Raw genomic sequence first — 18,437 nt, 5'->3', positions numbered from 1 at the left:
AATGTCTACTTAAAAGTTTGGCTTGATCAAATAATGACTTGAAAAAATCTTTCGTTCTAGGCCCGCGGTGAATACTGTAAAGGGGGTGAAGAAGCTCCCCCTCCAAATCTGTATCCCAGCGACGTTTTAGTCTGCGGAGTTCCCGCGCTTTTGCCTGCCGCCATCTTGATGTTAGCAGCCATTTTGTGCTTGCGAGTGTTCTAGACTTTTTTACGAAAGGAATTTTACTAATGTATCTGTGCACTGAGATTATTTAAAATTGGACATTATGGACATAGGACCTTCTGATCTACATATGGGATCTACACATAGGATTGATTCATCATCATTATCGCCAGGCTTCCTCTCAGATTGAGATGACTCGATGCAGTTTCCATGCAGACCCAGTGCGGATCGAGAACTTAACACGTCGTTGAACTGAGGGGCTACTACGAAACTCGCAAATCCAACTAATCCAAGTTCGTAGTAGCCCCCTGCTTCGTAGGTGTGAGAAAGTTCGATGTCTTCCGTTGCAGTAAAAATCACAGAATTCATGTAATAGAAAAAACAAGGGGATTGGCATGTAAAAGAAACGCAAATAGATTAGATTAGTTTTTTTTTTTAAATATGGCTCTGTCCATTGGAGGACAATTTTGCCAGTGTCTAGTAGGTTTTGCCGTTGTACGGTAAAAAAAATCTAGAAAACGAAATATGAGAGGTAATGGTCTAAGTTGATGGTGAACTATATTCAGAGAAACACCAATAAAATCACAAATAAGTTCGACTGAGCATAGTTAGCTATGTCAATTTCATTGTCAAATTTGAATTTGACAATTCAACAGACGTGCTTTCGCATGGAGTTACTTTTAAGGTTTGATGGCAAAAATAAGTCGACATTTTCAGTTCATCTTTTATTCGTATTCAATATTGTCGCAACTTTGTAGAATAATCTTTCTGGCTTTAATAAAGTTCTATTGCTAATTTGATGTTAAAAAGATTTTTTAGCAAATATTCATGTAACGCGTGCAAGATGAAGTATTTTTATGCTTTGGATAGTAAATGCATGTAATTTTGTTTATTACAATCACAATATTGTGATATTACCTACGTAACGTACTTAATTCCTTAAAGATATATTTAAGGTAGCCTTTACAATAGGTAGGTAGATATGTACAGACCAAATAAATTTTGTAAAAAAAAATAGTTTGTAAGAGATTTTACTTATTATTTAGTGACTACAATTAAGAAAATGTTTTTAATCTTTGTCAGTTTATTTATTTGTTTTTTTTTTCAACGTCTGATTTGGTTTAAAGATTTTTTAAATCCGGATATCCATATTGGTAAATAACGAATAAATTGTATAAGTAATATTGTATTTGAAGTCTCAGCTATTGTTAAAGAAACGTACTGTTGTTAAAAGGAAAAGGACATGTTCACTTTAAATGTAGGTTTTTTCAAAATCAGGTAGGCAATTCTGGGTTTTTCTTACTAAAGACTTGATTTTGACGAATTTCCCAAATTTGTCATACAACTTATCTGTGCCCATTTTGTAACGAACGACCCATTTAATTAAACTGTAAGGTAATGAAAAAAAGTCACAAAAGTGGCAGAAAAATTGGGGACACTTTTTTCTTCCTCCAAATAGTGTCAATGATTCTAAGCAAAAAGAACTCAAAGTTACGTAATTCTGAAAAAATACAGTTAAAGGCTGGCCAGGAATATAAAAAAACTGACGCGACGGCACCACTTCTACGTTTTATATTGCAACATTCTTTACACTTACTATACGATACCTACTAATCATATTGACAACGGTGTCGGTGATGTTCAGGTTAAGAACATTTATTTCTCAAAAAGAAGATATATAAACTTCACTTACATTGAGATTTTAATTAAACTTAAATACATGCTACTATTTATGGGTAAAAAAGTGTTATTTAAAGGAATATTTTCTAATCCCTCAGACTTTTTCTATGACAAAGACTTTTATAAAAATATAGTATGATCAAAGATTTAGAAGTCTAGATATACATTCACATCGAAAAAGTGTAACATTAATTGCCAACACAACTTTCTCTATCATGATTCCAAATGAGTGAAGTCAAAGTATGGTAAGAGCGTATCTATACTTCTAAATCTTTGTCTGTATTCTTTGTATTGCCTAACGTTTCTGACGCTCGCGACCGCAATCAAATGACATATTTCACGTACAAAAACTGTCATTTGATTGCGATCGCGAGCGTCATATCAGATACGTTTTAGGTGTACGCCCTCTGATCACCATAGACTATAACACAGTAGAGCAAGTGTTTGACAGCTCAGTTATGGCTGTCATCGAGTTCCTAGTTGCACCACAGATACACTATGTGGAAATTAGGGTTGTCAACTATTTTTTGGCCAAATATAATATTGTAAAGCCCAATGTGTAAAAAATACTTAGTGAACGTTGAGATTTAAAAAGTATTTAATAAAGATTAAAACTCTTATAGTAAAAACGGCCAATCCAAACGTACGAGTATGTGTAAGACTGATGGAAATGTATTATTTTTGTGTACAACCAACAGTATTTAGGTAGTACACAGAGTCAAAATATAGTACAATATTATATATTGTAGTATTGTTGGCAACCCTGGTGGAAATAGTTATAAGTGTGTTTATTAGTATGATGTGCGACTACACGATGTTAGCCATAATTTGTGTTGAGTTTTGTTAGGACTTTAAATGTTACCTTTATTTACTTAAAAATGTATACAGAGGAGTGCCTAAAAAACACAGGTTTAAAAGATTTTAATATTCCAGGTTACAAGTAAATTGTAAGTTGGTTGCTCATTTTATAACCGTAATTTTCTTAAATTTGTTTTTTTTTTTTATTATAACTCCTAAATATACTTAAGTGCACTCTTGAATGCCATATCATAATTTATTTTCAATTTAGTCCAATGTTATTCTTTAGCAACTATTTTTTGTAAATAAAAAATACTTTTAATTTTGTAATGGTGCTTAATTCGCTTTAAATGTAATTGTTTTAAGTTAATTTTAATCGTGTTTATTTTTTAAATGTTCCGATTGTTCCTTATTAGGAAATATTTTTGAAATAAATTACTGAAATTAAATCTTTATTATAAAGATGATGTCTCCACCAATCAACTGACGTACTTTTATAAACTCTCAACTAGATTTCCCATAGTTTTTGTGTGGCAATAGCTATACTCCGTTTAATTTAAGGTTTGAATTAACGGTCAAATTGTTAAGCCGCGTATCCATTAGAGGCAGCCTCGGGCCGAGCGGCTGCCTCGCTCCGAGGCCGCGCAAGTGGAGACGCTGCCTAAGGCACGGCCCAGACTGAGGCTCCTTTGAGCACGGCCAAAAAACCGACAAAATATGGCTCGGCTTGCGGTGCTCGGCCTGAGGCTGCTCTAATGGATACGCGGCTTAACACACGTTTCTCGGTATTTCGAACACAAATGGACTAAAAACACCTACTTGTACAGTTATTAGCGGTTATTATTATGTTTTTATTAAAGAAGTTAACACAATTTTAAATAGTTTCGTTGTTTCATTTAAAAACGTCTGCAAATTTTGCCGTTAAGTTTCAAATGTTAAAATAAATGGAGTATAGTTATGACGTTACTTATTTGCCAATTCAATCGACTATTTTTTTTAAGTAACTAAAAATCTATGTTTGCAATTAAACGGTATTTGTCTATTTTTTATTTATTTTAGAAATCAAAGCTTGACCATCTCGTTATCGATCAGAATAACAATTTTTAAGCTACCTTTACTTACACATAACAGGATTATAAAGGTTTGCAATTCATCATATTATACAGGGAAAGATAGGTATACCTTCATGTGACTCACCCGCTGCATAGAGAAAAGCGTTTTAGATAGAGACAGATAAATATATTATTTTTAAATCACTGTTAATTATTTTTTTATTTTAAATGATTGGCTGACCCAGGAGTTCGCAAATACCGTATTGAAAATTGTTTTTTTACTGGAATTGCTTCTTGAAATTACTGTTGTATAGTGTCATCTATCCGTTTTCGCTTTGTCTATTAACCTGTCCTCTCCCAGAGGCACAAATTTGTGCCCAAATTCCTTTGATCCTGTTATTCTGGGAGATGACAGATTAATTGTCTGTTTTGAACTCTTTGTTTTGAATAAAATATGAGTGTTGTGTAGAAATGTTGACAATTGATTGACCAGCTCCATTTGTTATACTTCGTTTTTTTAGCATTAGAAAGAAGGTATGTAAGCGATCTTGAAGTGTCTTTTTATTGAAAAACACTTGAAAAATAAGTCACAGCAAATATGTAGGTATATGAATTTGAATGAATAAATATGAATATGTAACAATTAGCAAGGTCATATGATCATTTACATTATTTTAGTATTATAAGTAATAGCTATTGTTTTTTTAAAACCGTTTTTCTTTAAAAAGATTCGTCAAGATTGTTTACCCTATTTCTAATGCTAAAAAAACGAAGTATAGTGTAGGTACAGATGCAGTGAATAATCCGTTACCATCGTGAAAATTCGGAGCACACGACTACTTTCCGAATGCTGCCGACTTGGTTAGAAAAATTATTGTACATATTAATAAGTGACATGTTTGAATTAAATAAATGGAATATTTATTAGTGACAAATGACAAACAACGACTTTGAAGTATACCTATCAATATGTTATTTTATTATTTAAAAAAAAACCACTAAGGTGGTAACCACTCTGCATAAGTATATCGATTATTAATCCGTCGATGCGACCTCCCCCTGCGCTGTCTTGATGGGTACTAACCAAGTACTAACATCCGAGATAATGTTCTGGGAAAGGTTTAATCACTACATCTGTAGGTACCTATACTCTATTTATTAAACCAAGATACAAAAGTGACAGTATGAAATGTCAAATGTAAAAATAATGTGACTGGTGATGCTTCTCCTTCATTTGGGTTTTCGCTGTTTATATGCAATATCATTGGGTTTTCGACATAATTGCAAATAATCGATAAAACATAATATTTTATGGAAACAAAAATAAAATTTAAGCATTCAATATTCTACTTTCCATAAGCATTTATGAGCTTTAAGGCAGAACTTGCCTCGTATCAAAATGAAATTTAAATACTTATACGACATCAAAACGGTGGAATTTCATTAGACACATTTTGCCTTTTTTAGAATGTCTTAAGTGCCCTACGTGTGTTTAGTACGTCACAGATCCGTTCATTTTTTTTTACGTATAACAGGTACTTATCAAAACTTTTCGGTGACTACCGGTTGTGGCACATCACTATTTATGAGATGTAAAAAACAGGCAACACATGAAACGTCATTTTAGTATCTTGGTTTCACAAATACATAGAGCATACAGGGTGTTAAAGAATCCTGTTTAAGTTTGCGGCTGTAACTACAATACACGCTGGCTTTAGGTATTTTTCTAGCTTACTCAGTAATGCAGTTAATTGCTTAAAAAATTAGTTATGGCAAAGATGATGATTCAAAATGAGTTAAATTGTGTCGATGAGTACTAAATCCTATAAAAAAAGAAAAAAAGGTACCACAGACAGCGGTAAAGGCGGAGTGGCGACATTGGTCGTGGAGTAAAAACACGCAGACAACATTCCTGTTCCTTCCATTATTAATTCACTGAATGTGACTTGTATTTTTTTAATGCAATATGAAATTATCGTGTAATTTGTGTGAAATGAAAATCTTAATCAGATGCAAACTGTACTGATATTTAATAAAATATTTTGAATACATTTTTATTTTTTTAATGGGCAACAGTGGGCGAAATCCCATTAGGTTCCGTTCCGTGGGATAGCCATCGAAAAAGAGGTAGACCGAAGAGTCGATGGCGAGCGATTTGGACACCTCACAACAATGAGGGTTTTCACTGCGGCGAAATATCGCAAGATGGCGTTAATATCCTTAGTCGCCTCTTACGACATCCACGGAAGAGATGGAGAGGTGCAATTGATTGGAGGTATACCATAGGCGACAGGCTAGCAACCTGTCACTATTGTACCTTTTTTTTGTCCAACTTTAAACTTGCTAAAAGTGGCTCCGAAGACGTTTCGTGTGCTCTGCCTACCCCATTTTGAACACAGGCGTGATGTTGTTTGTAAAAATAAATAATTAAGTTAAAATAATATCAAAATATTTAAGGGAGGCTGCCATACAGCAAACGTGTTTTTTGCTAATGTCTAAAGTTGTATAGGTACGGAAGCTTCCGGAACCTTTCGTGCGGGAGCCCGACTCGCACTTGGCCGGTTTTTTTATTTTCCGTGCGAAGCCGGGGCGGGTTGCTAGTCTCCATATAGGTAATTTCTAAATCTGTTCAGCGGTTTCAGGCATGGTAACAGACAGACAGCCAGTTTCTTTCGCATTTATCATGTTGGTGAGGATTTTGTAATCTAGACGGTTATAACTGGTTATTACAACATTTAATCAAGCTATCAGTTAATAACCATTAATATTTATTGCGTGTATAACAAGTGTAAAATTAATAATGAAAAGTAATAAACCATTCAATTATTTGATATTGGTAGTTTATAAATTATTCTCATTGTTTTAATTCTGGCTGCAGGCAACGCATTGGCTAACTTGCAAAATGAAATATTTAATTGTATTCATTTTGATCGGTAAGTTATCTTTGAAATAGGTAGGTACATAGATCTACCCAAACTATATCTAGTCCTGTACCTATAGTTACTAATATATAATTTTTATTTGTCTTATTAAGATACTATCTTTTACCCGCAGCTTCGCCCGCGCGGAAAATTTTATACATAACGTGGATTTTAGATTTTGTATGTTTTACTTAATTTTATCCTACAGGAACACTTGACCGGCATCAAATATATCCTATGTCCTAGCCCAGGTCATAGTCTACCTATGTGCAAAATTCCATCAAAATCTGTCCAGCTTTTTAAGTATGATTGAGTAACAAACGAACAAACAGACTACAATTTTTTGCATTTATAATAATAGTGGGTTTTCTTACTTGTAACGGTTGCGTACCTCAGTTGGCAAAAACGGCACCCTTGTAAATACTTTAAGGATTTGACCAACTTTGCAATAAGGCTTATAGTAACGCTGGCTAAACTCAGGCCCGCGGGCCAAAATGGCCCACCAAAACATTTGATTTTGCCCGCCAACGCGTTGATCGGCCAGCGCTGGCTAATGGGCTTATTCGAGTGTTTGAACCGCCTCATTTTCCTGATCGCATTTTTTACGAATTAGCTGTTGATTTTGATGTCGTTTTCGATTATTTGTTAGAGTGCCTCTATTTCTACCAGATACCAAAAAAAACTGTATAATTTCGGCCATCTTTACATAAAAGTATCCACAAAAATGAGACGGCCTTAATAGACGACTACTTAATTGTAGTTAGCAGTACCCTTAGTGTAAGTTTTCGGTTACAAAATACGTCTCGATCGCGTTCGCGTTAAAATCTCAATTTGTATGGAAACACGAACATCGCAAACGTTCCGCTAGAGGCGCTGTTCGTGTTTCTATACAAATTGAGATTTTAACGCGAACGCGATCGAGACGTATTTTGTAACCGAAAACTTATACTAAGGGTACAGGTACCTTTGAAAGTAGGGGCACAGAGCCGCCTGACTTAAAAAAATTTATCGAAAATACAAACTGAGACATGGATGCACAGAAAAACCAGAAAAAGAGACCAGCGCTGGGAATCGAACCCAGGTCAGGTTGCAACCTGAGATATGTATGCATAGGAAAAATTCGTGTCTAAATTCCTGTCCAGCGGTGGTGTAGGGGTTATAGCACGCAGCACGGATTGCTGAGGACCTGGGTTCGATTCCCAGCGCTGGTCTCTTTTTCTGGTTTTTCTGTGCATCCATGTCTCAGTTTGTATTTTCGATATGGTTTCACGGGATACCCGTAAAAGTAACAAATTTGGAGTTGAAATAAAAATACAAAAAGACTCCAAAATAACCAATCATTAAAAAAAATTGCCCACCTAGAAAATCTACTGGCCAGCTTTCCCCTAGATATGCAGAACCTGTGCTCTAGGACAAGGAGCGCTCCTCCCCACAGTCAGGAGATTGATGTATCAAATATCACTCAGAAAAATAAAAAATACTAAACAAAAACAAAAAAATGTGTGCGAGTGTTTTTTCATCACACTCTGAGCTTATCGAAAATACAAACTGAGACATGGATGCACAGAAAAACCAGAAAAAGAGACCAGCGCTGGGAATCGAACCCAGGTCCTCAGCAATCCGTGCTGCGTGCTATAACCGTAAAAGTAACAAATTTGGAGTTTAAATAAAAAATACAAAAAGACTCCAAAAAAACCAATCACACTCTGATCTTGTTATTTGTCCATATAGGTGTTATAGGACATTTAAACGCATACTCTCTGCGGAAGCACAATCACTCTGATGACAGCGATAGAAGGAGTAAGGAGGGGTCCGGCGAGACCCCGGAGAAGCCGTCTAGGAAACATTTCAGCGACCGCAGCGACGAGAGAAGCGATAGGTATAGTTAGTTATAAGGGTTTATAGTTTAGGGAGCTTAATTATTTGAGTTGTGAGTCGCGTCATTTTAGTTCCACCCTTAAATTAGCAGTGTGCACCAGAAGGCACATGATTCAAGACTTTTGTATTTTTATTATATTGTAAAATTATTTGGACTAAGGTAACGACGAGGTTTGAATCATGAACTTGTTTCAATTTTGATAATTTAAGGGTTCAAACAAAAGTCCCCTACCTACAACTAATTTTGAGGCGCCGTGTGGGTGTGGCACAAGCTTGACTTTTGTATAAAACCGAATGCAGTTGAAATTACGCAACCGAAAATACGACTCGTAATTCAAAAAATTAGCTAAATTTAGTTTTAAGACCTTTATTCTCATAATTCCATGAGAACAAAAGTTTGCATTAGTTACTTAAGTAGTTATCACTAAATTATCTCAAAAAAATACGCTCGTATGGCTTCATCCTTAGCATCGAAACCTCAAAATTAATAATAAATGGAATAGAAATGTTGGCCTACTAATATAAAATAAAGTTTGCATTTCATCTCTTTCAATAAAAAAATAGTACATAAGGAATTTCTATGGTCGTTGTGGCATATGATATGTCTCTGTCAAATTGAAATTTCAAAATGTCCATATCATCATCTAATAGATGCTCTGTCATCGTTCAACCACCATTACCTCTCATATTTCATTTTCTAGAATTTTTTTACCGTACAACGGCAAAAACTACTAGGCACTGGCAAAATTGTCCTCCGATGGAAAGAGCCATATTTTTTTAAAGAAACAACAACAATCATCTAATACTGTTGGTATGAAAAAGGGGTTCAGTAGCTCAGTGGCAGTGGAAAGCGGAGAAAGGGAAAGGAAAGTATGAGGAAAGGAGCCTCAAGGCAACGATCAAGAAGAAGGTTGGCTCGCTCACCTGGTGACATCCAATGGCCTGGATCCCTGGAAGCAGCAGCCAACTCCTTGCAGTACGAGCGTTGCCGGGGTCTTAAGGGTCACACCAAATGTCCAAGATAACGAAGGTCCACACCAAAGCATAACAGACAGTGATAGTCCAGAGGGTCTACATTCATTCCAAGGCACGGTGATGAATGGACAGCACAGAAAGATGAGTATTAGGCATACATAGTTTCACTCCAAGGCACGGTAGCGAAAGTACGAGATGCGCACGCGACGGCGGTTGCTTGACGTGTGTTGCATACAGCGGCGCTAGAGGGCTCGCCAATGCACATAAGACGGCACTCAGTGAGGAGCCATACCATATCAAGACAGTTGCCTTATAAGGAAAATAAGAGTAGGGAACATACTCCCCCCACCCTGCGAAATTATAAATTTCCAGAGTACAAAGGAAAAGGTTTTATAGGGAAAGTTACACGGACAGGATTTAATGGATCAATAGCATTTCTTATCATAAAACGACCAGTTAATAGATCACTACCTTTAAATAGATACATGCAGATGAACAGGATAACAGTTCTTCTAAAATAGTTAGGTAGCCTAGAGGATTACAAAGACTCGATCGTAATCGACTCCTAATAGCTTAAAAATAAAAGTATGTTTTAGAAATTCTTAAAGGTAAGGTATGATAGAAAAGAACAAACAGTAATCTTAGTTCTCCCCGACAGGAATGACGCACAACTTCACCACCGGTCGCTTAAATTCCTTTGGTTTAGAGTCACTACTCGCTACGCGGACAGTTGCTACTCTGACAACTCCATCGGATCCGGGATGGACGTTGGAGACGCGTGCCACCGACCACAGCAACGGTCGAAGGTTATCGTCCTTTATTAGAACAAGATCTCCAATGCGGACAGGACGGTTATTTTCTGTCCACTTGGTTCTCTGGTTTAAAGTATTCAAATAGTCCCTATGCCAACGTTTCCAGAAATCCGCGTGCAGTCGCTGAAGCAGTTGCCATCGGTTCACCAGACACGTTTTTTGACTGTCTTCATTGTCAGGAATAGAGGTTAACGGAGATAGTGTTAAAAAGTGACCCGGTGTCAGAACTGAGAAGTCGTTCGGATCATTACTCACCGCACAAAGGGGGCGGGAGTTCAAAACAGCCTCTATCTGCACTATAAGAGTTTGGAACTCTTCCATAGTCAATAAATGATTTCCAACGACCCTGGACAGATGACTTTTTACGGAGCGAACCCCAGCCTCCCAGACGCCCCCAAAATGTGGCGAGGAAGGGGGGATAGTTTTAAACTCTATAGCCTCACCGGCTGCAGCATTGCCCATCATAGTGGACAACAGATTTTTCGCACCTACGAAGTTTGTGCCGCAGTCGCTGAGAATGAGAGAGCACCGACCTCTACGAGCAATGAAGCGCCGCAGGGCGGCGATGAAGGACTCAGTTGACAGATCATTAGCAATCTCCAGATGAAGAGCCTTGCTCCAAAGACAGACAAAAAGACACAGATAGACTTTCTCCGATCGCACCCCGCGGCGGCGACGACCGAGAATCACGTGAAACGGACCAGCATAGTCACAACCAACGCGTTGAAAGGCTTTGACAGCAGTTACCCTAACGCGGGGAAGGTCACCCATTAGAGGTTGCGAGAGCACTGGCTTAGCTCGAAAGCAACGAACACATCCAGACAGACGTTTAGCTATTGCTCGACGAGCTGAAAGCACCCAAAAGTTTTGGGCTAACAGGAATTGAACGGTTTGAGGGCCGGCATGCAATGACTTGGTATGGACATCATCAATTATCAACTCTGTGAGACGATGATTTGAAGGCAATATCGCTTGATGCTTAGCTTCGTAGTCTAGGTCAGAGTGTCGAAGTCTTCCTCCAACACGTAATACGTCGTCCGTAGACAAAAAAATGCAGAGTTTTCTAAGCGGCTTCGGTAGGAGTTGATTCTTCTGAAGAGCTTGAATCTCTGTGTAGAAACAAGATCTTTGACAGTATCTCACGAGGGATAAGAGAGCCTCTGCTAGCTCTTGTTCACAAATGGAACCAGAATATGTTTTCTGTTTACGCAAAAGATTCAGGAACCTAAGCACGGTCGCAGTCACTCGCAAAATTCTCTTCAAGGAAGAGAACCGGAGTAGAAGCTGCTGTAGAGAATCAGTCTCGTTTGTGGCAACGAGAGCTGACTTCCTTTCTTCTTGACGTAATTCCGTTGTTACGTCAGATGACATGGGAAGAAGTTTCGATCTAGGCCATTGCTGACACGGGAAGAAAAGAAAGTTCGGGCCCGTCCACCAAAGGGGATGGATAAGTAAAGCTTTTGGAAGCAAACCTCTAGAGGCCGCATCAGCTGGGTTATCATGGGTGCCTATATAGTTCCAAGTCGCGGAAGGTAACTTTCGCTGAATCTTTGCTACACGATTGCCAACGAATATTTTCCATTTGGATGGATGGGATGCAATCCAAGAAAGAGTGATGGTTGAATCGGACCAGGCAAAGACAGAATCAATGGTAATCACAGAAGACAAATCAGTGTGTACAGTATCCACAAGATCTGAGAGCAAAGCGGCAGCACACAATTCGAGACGAGGCAATGTTATCCGTTTTGTAGGTGCAACGCGAGATTTCGCGCTGACCAGGTGGGTTTTGAATGAACCATTATCAAGTTCGGCTCGTAAATAGATGACAGCGGCATAGCCTGACAAAGAGGCATCGGCGAACCCATGCAGTTGATAGGCAACAGCACGAGGATGAGTGATCTGACGAGGTATGGCAATGCCTGTCAAATCATCCAGTTGACTGGTAAACTGATGCCACAAGTCGATAATATCTGCCGGTGGCTCTTCGTCCCAATCCAGGCCAAGGAGCCACAGACGCTGGATTAAGCACTTTGCCAGAAAGACGACGGGTGAAAGCAACCCCAATGGGTCAAAGACACGGGAAAGTTCGGAAAGGATTTTTCTCTTGGTACATTTTTCTACCGACAGATTAACCTTGTACTTAAAATAATCCGATGACGATTCCCAATTTAAGCCAAGGACCTTCGTGACAGTCTGAGACTCTGCGTCAAAAGAGGTAGTAGCCTGTGGCAAACAGTGCTCAGGCGGCAGGTGACTCAACAATTCGCAACGATTACTCGCCCACTTGCGAAGTTCAAAGCCACCTTTTGACATAAGAGATATTAGCTGACCTTGCAACTCAAGGGCCTCACTGACAGAGGCTGCACCTGTCGGAATATCGTCCACGTATGTGTCCATGGTCAGAGCCTTAGCTGCAAGAGGAAAAGCGTGACCTTCAGTTACAGCTAACTGCTCGATGGATCGTAAAGCCAGATACGGAGATGACGAGACACCGTAGGTCACGGTGTTAAGGCGAAAGTCTCGAAGCGGTTCACCCGGATCAAAGCGCCACACGATGCGCTGAAAGTCGCGATGTTTATCTGCAAGTAAAATATTCCTATACATCTGCCGAACATCGGCCGTGAACACAACCGTGTGTAGGCGAAAACGTGTGAGGATAGATGAAATGTTCTTCTGAAGCTTTGGCCCAGTGTGCTGTGTGTCGTTCAATGACAAACCCGCGCCATCACGCGCTGAGGCGTCAAACACAACACGCAGTTTATTCGTCAACACACAGTGGTGCGGGATATAGTTCGACACCGCTGCCTTCGTGTCTGACGAAGAAATTTCTGTCATATGACCGCTATCGAGATAGTCTTGCATGAACTCACTATAGGATTTACGCAGAACAGGATCATTGGACAGACGCGTCTCCAATTTATAAAAACGTCGCTCAGCGATAGATCGCATGTTACGGAAAGTCGGCTCAGCGCCCTTGAACGGCAGCTCAACGATAAATTTACCCGTTGTTTCTCGCTTGTAGGTAGCCAGAAAGTGCTCCTCACAAGCTGCATCTTCTGGTGAAAGAATTTTTTCCTGCGACGATAAATCCTCGAGCTCCCACAAGCGTTTCAAATCTTCATCTAGATTATGGGCATGCAAAGTTTGGACAGAAGAAAGACTAGAGTACAGCGCGGGAACACTATCTAGACAGCGGGCGCGACCCAAAAATACCCAGCCGAAGATAGTATTTAACCCAACTGGCGAATCCTTACCGCCAGGAATCATTCCCTGAATGAAAATCTCGTTCCAAAGCTCGGACCCAAGTAACAGATCAATGGGACCTGGACAGTGAAAGTTAGGATCTGCCAACCTTATAAAACCTAACCTTTCAACAAAGTCGGTTTTCACGGTAACGGAAGGCATGTCGTCACAAATACGATCAATCACGATTGCTTCGAAAGAGAGCTCGTTGCCCTGATGACCTTCAGGACGGATGGTGCATTGGATAGTACCCAATACCGGCGTAGACGCGTTACCTAAACCAAACACAGACGGAGCGTTCTTTGAAATAGAGAGACCCAAACGGTTTACCAAACCCTGAGTTATATAATTTGCTTGACTTCCCGAATCAAGCAACACACGAACAGCGTGAAAGGCACGCCATTTGTCTAAAATATCTACGCGAGCAGTGGAAAGAAGCACAGTTTTGTTCGAAGTATTATTACTAGAAAGCCCCTGAAAGCCGAGAGCATTTGACGTATATGGAGTTCTGTTCTCATTACTATTATTATTGCATTGAAAAGGATTGTTATTATTATGTGCAGCGGTATTATTGTTGAAGTGTAATAGCGAGTGGTGACGGTGACCACATGACCGACAGCAGCTTTTAGAGGTACAGTTCGACACGATGTGTCCAGCGCGCAAACAATTATAACATAGCTGCCTGTCACTGACAGCTTGCGAACGATTCGCGATAGTTAAATTTTTAAAGTCTGTACAATGGGCAATAAAATGTTTCCCGGAACAGAACTGACAGGGTGGAGGCGGGGGTAACGAAGGCGGAGTCGCTTGGTTGCCCACCAGAGTCGTTTGTTTAATACGGCGTTGTGGCTGCGGCGCGCTCTCAGCGCGGGCGGCCCCCGCCGCCGGCCGCGCGGGCCCGCCGGGGAATGAACCCGCACCGGGGCCCGCGCGCTCCACGGCGGTGCAGTAATCCCCGAGAAACCTTTCAAGCGACTGGTAGCTTGGAATATCCTCCGAGGTGACAGTCATCTCAAACTCTTTACGAACCGACGGATCCAACTTAAACAACAGCGTATAAAAAATAACAAAGTCCCAGTTCTCGATAGGTAGTTGCAATGATTTTAAAATAGCTAAGTTTTCTTGAAATGTATCTAATAGTGCTCGGAACGCTTGCGCGGTGTTACTATGCACCTTAACATTGAGAATAGCTTGCCATGCTAGAAAGGCCAGCTGGCGTTTATTTTGATAACGTTTCACTAATGTGTCAAAGGCTGTATCATAGTTATCAGCGGATATCGGAAACGCTGACAGAAGGGTTAAAGGTTCACCCTTTAACGACGAAAGAAGATACTGAAATTTTTCAATTTTTGAAATTTCACTTTTTTCATGTACCAAGGTACGGTACAAATCATAAAAGGTGATCCACTTTTTATAACCGCCTTCGAACGTTGGGACTTGTATGGTCGGCAAGCGAATATGATGCACCACGGCATTATTCTGAGACAAAACAGGTTGGGAAGGCGCGGTATTACTGCCGGAAGGAATTTCGTCTTTAAACAGCCTCATCTTTATTTCGAAAATTTCCAATAATGTCTCGTCAAAACTTTGCCTAAACTCCTCGGCTTCAGCGATATCTTGGGCATCCGTCAATGAAGCTACGATCTTCACGTGATTTTCCTCAAATAACGCCTCTAAACTATGTAATCTTTCAAGATGAACCTTAAGACGCGGCTTCATTTCCGGGTGCTCCAGGCATCTCTTTGCACAGAGGTACGCATCATTCAATCGCTTTAACGCTAAGTTACGTTTTGTTTTTTCTATTTCGTGCATTTTAAACCAAAATATTATTTACTTTAAACAGATAAATGCAAATTTTCAACTGCTTAATTAATAAACAGAACTATCGAAAGCACTACTAAATTTCATACAAAACTCGGAATAAACTTTACTAGCGCAACAGAATAAGGACACGAGTCAATACGTCTACAAAACTTTATAATTTCTTAGAAAATAATACGAATCCCATTCAAAACTTCAACAAAACTAAGTTGTTAGAATGGAATAAGGACGCGAGTTAATAACGTTTTAAATAAAGTTGAAATAGGTAAACAGCGATGCAAGTCTCGCAGCTCGCCCGGCTGCTCAGGAATTTGGTTCGGCGACAATCTACCTGTTTTTATTATTTTATATATACTGTTATAATAAACGGTAATTATTTTTTTTGATATTAATAACATATATATTCGTCTTCACTTATTTACAAAGCACGTAAATAGTATGTAAAGACAAAATCAAATCATCCACGTAGATAACAGTTTTGTTTTAAAATAGGGTTTTAATTACCTACTTACTAATTAAACAAAGGAATGCTATTCTTAACATCTGCTATCTAGTTATTAATAGGCACTTTATTCGAGTCAATACATCCGGTTCGAAGGATCACAAATTATGTTGGTATGAAAAAGGGGTTCAGTAGCTCAGTGGCAGTGGAAAGCGGAGAAAGGGAAAGGAAAGTATGAGGAAAGGAGCCTCAAGGCAACGATCAAGAAGAAGGTTGGCTCGCTCACCTGGTGACATCCAATGGCCTGGATCCCTGGAAGCAGCAGCCAACTCCTTGCAGTACGAGCGTTGCCGGGGTCTTAAGGGTCACACCAAATGTCCAAGATAACGAAGGTCCACACCAAAGCATAACAGACAGTGATAGTCCAGAGGGTCTACATTCATTCCAAGGCACGGTGATGAATGGACAGCACAGAAAGATGAGTATTAGGCATACATAGTTTCACTCCAAGGCACGGTAGCGAAAGTACGAGATGCGCACGCGACGGCGGTTGCTTGACGTGTGTTGCATACAGCGGCGCTAGAGGGCTCGCCAATGCACATAAGACGGCACTCAGTGAGGAGCCATACCATATCAAGACAGTTGCCTTATAAGGAAAATAAGAGTAGGGAACAAATACCTTTAAACGAGCAATTCTTATATATATAACTCGTATATTATGTATATATATTTCGGGGATCTCGGAAACGGCTACAACGATTTCGATGAAATTTGGTATGTAGGGGTTTTCGGGGATGAAAAATCGATCTCGCTTGGTCTTATCTCTGGGAAAACGCTTGGTACCGAGTTTTAGCCCGAGCGGAGCTCGGTCACCCAGATATTATATTTTTATATATTACAATGGGGATTATTAGGAAATATTGATCACATATACCTTACGTTTACTTTTGTTAATTAAACAAACAATTATGAAATTACAGCCAGTTAAAGTTCCATGTGACGTCACGTCGTGTGATACCTTTGAGCACAGCGTAACGTCACAGCTTTTGACATTTTCTGTTTGAGAGACAAAAGAAACAGAAAATGTCCAATATTATTTGATAATCTTTTTTTACCCAGCAACTACCGAATTAGAACAAATAAAATAAAAACTTGCATATTCCCCGCGGGGCTACTACGAAATACGAAAATCGAAGTCCGTATCGTACTGTCCCTCTCACTCTCGTGTTAAATACTATATGCGTCACCGGGTCAGCAAGCTACGAAGTTCGAATTTTGCACTTCGTAGCGTAGTATAGTCTGTTCCGTAGAAGTAAGATGTGTGAAAAAGGGCGAAATTTCTAAATTACTTAGGTTATTAAAAGAACTGTCTAAGTTATCTGTTACCATGTTTAGCGACGCGGAGCCGGACTCCAAACCCCTCGTGATTGGTCTAAACACTGGCGAAGGTGGCAAGAAGAGCGAAGGCGTCGACAAGCTCATACAAGTGGTCAAGAACGTGGTGGGCAAAATGAACACAGGACCACTGTTCAGATCCAAGAAGTTTGATTTCGGTAAGATTTAGTCACAATTTGCCAAAATTACGGGACCGGCTTTCATCGTAATTACACCTACCGAAAAAAGCTTTGGTGGCTTAGTGGTTTGACCTATGGCCTGTCAAGCAGAGGATCGTGGGTTCGAACCCCGGCTCGCACCTCTGTCTTTCGAAGTTGACGTGCGTGGAAGTTTACCACGAGCTTAACGGTGATGAAAAACGTTTTTTTATTATTACAGACGAATCGGAGAAAAACAGGGGCAAGTCTTCAGTCGGCATAGAACTTGACACCCCAACTCTTCTGAATTTCGTGAAAAAAGTAATTTCATCGCGCAAGTTCAAGAAAGCCACAGACGAATTTGCGAGAAAAGCTGGAGTCATATTCAGAGCATTGAAAGACAGCAACTAACCTGGTGGAATTGACAGTGTGTTGCGTATATAATAAATAAACAAATGAAACTTTTTTTTTTACTCCTATACAAGATCTACTGAATGCTTTTCCATCGTAATACGATATCTAATGTCGTTTTCTTAAGTAAGCTAGTTGAAAAAGCAAGAATACAAACTTTTCCGAAAAAATACGATGGCAAAACATTATTCTGTAAATCTGCAAGTACCGTAAGGTCGGGGTACTTTGGCCCTTAAAATTAACTCTGTCCTGGTTTTATTATTGCTTTGAGAATATGGCTCTTCATCATGTGGTAGGTGTTAATTGGTCGATCTCGTTTTTATTTTACGTTTTTATGTGGTTTTCATATGGGCCAAAGTACCACGCATGTTTTGTCATTTCACCACACTCATATTTTATATTAAAAAAAACACGTCAAAGTTTCAAACTTTTCGTCGCTTCACTTCCCTTTGGTTATTTTTTTGAATTGAAAACTTCTTGATCCATGGTCCCGAAAAAAAAATGAGTTTGTGGTCAAATGACAAAACACGCCTCCATTCTTTTTTCATGTTCTCCAACATATAACGAAACCAGTAATTAATTATCAATTTTAATAAATCTCTCAACAGAAATTAGAAGGTTTGGTCAATTTTCAGTACTTTGAAGGACATTTTCTCCAAACAGGTTGAGTTTGGGCAGCTAAAACAAAATACGTGTCCGGTATTTTA

The 18,437-nt window shown here is 39.3% G+C and overlaps 2 protein-coding genes across 7 annotated transcripts in view; both read left to right on the top strand.

Moving 5' to 3' along the window:
* The window catches only part of Invadolysin (leishmanolysin-like peptidase, invadolysin), a 108,306-nt gene extending 102,560 nt beyond the window's left edge, over nucleotides 1-5,746 (top strand). For all 6 annotated transcript variants that reach the window (XM_074110689.1, XM_074110687.1, XM_074110685.1 and 3 more), the window contains one exon: nucleotides 61-5,746. In XM_074110689.1, the coding sequence (XP_073966790.1) occupies nucleotides 61-204 (144 nt within the window). In that variant the 3' untranslated portion in view covers nucleotides 205-5,746. The remainder of the gene's footprint in view (nucleotides 1-60) is intronic.
* A 771-nt stretch (nucleotides 5,747-6,517) lies between these two features.
* On the top strand, nucleotides 6,518-17,780 carry LOC141444912 (uncharacterized). The gene is made up of 4 exons (XM_074110673.1): nucleotides 6,518-6,628; nucleotides 8,348-8,495; nucleotides 17,183-17,340; nucleotides 17,561-17,780. The coding sequence occupies exons 1-4, from the start codon at nucleotides 6,598-6,600 to the stop codon at nucleotides 17,728-17,730; spliced, it is 507 nt and encodes a 168-aa protein (XP_073966774.1). The 5' UTR covers nucleotides 6,518-6,597; the 3' UTR covers nucleotides 17,731-17,780.
* Nucleotides 17,781-18,437: the final 657 nt, after the last annotated feature.

The sequence above is a fragment of the Choristoneura fumiferana genome, chromosome 30, assembly GCF_025370935.1.
Source record: "Choristoneura fumiferana chromosome 30, NRCan_CFum_1, whole genome shotgun sequence".
Classification (NCBI taxonomy): Eukaryota; Metazoa; Arthropoda; class Insecta; order Lepidoptera; family Tortricidae; genus Choristoneura; species Choristoneura fumiferana.
The sequence above is the reverse complement of the archived record's forward strand: the minus strand, read 5'-3'. Positions and strand labels throughout refer to the sequence as shown.

Bases quoted from the DNA above. Each gene is read 5' to 3' on its own strand.
- LOC141444912 (XM_074110673.1), top strand. From the start codon at position 6,598: ATGAAATATTTAATTGTATTCATTTTGATCG. The intron at 6,629-8,347 runs GTAAGTTATCTT...TTGTCCATATAG, and splicing joins AATTGTATTCATTTTGATCG to GTGTTATAGGACATTTAAAC. The intron at 17,341-17,560 runs GTAAGATTTAGT...TTATTATTACAG, and splicing joins ATCCAAGAAGTTTGATTTCG to ACGAATCGGAGAAAAACAGG.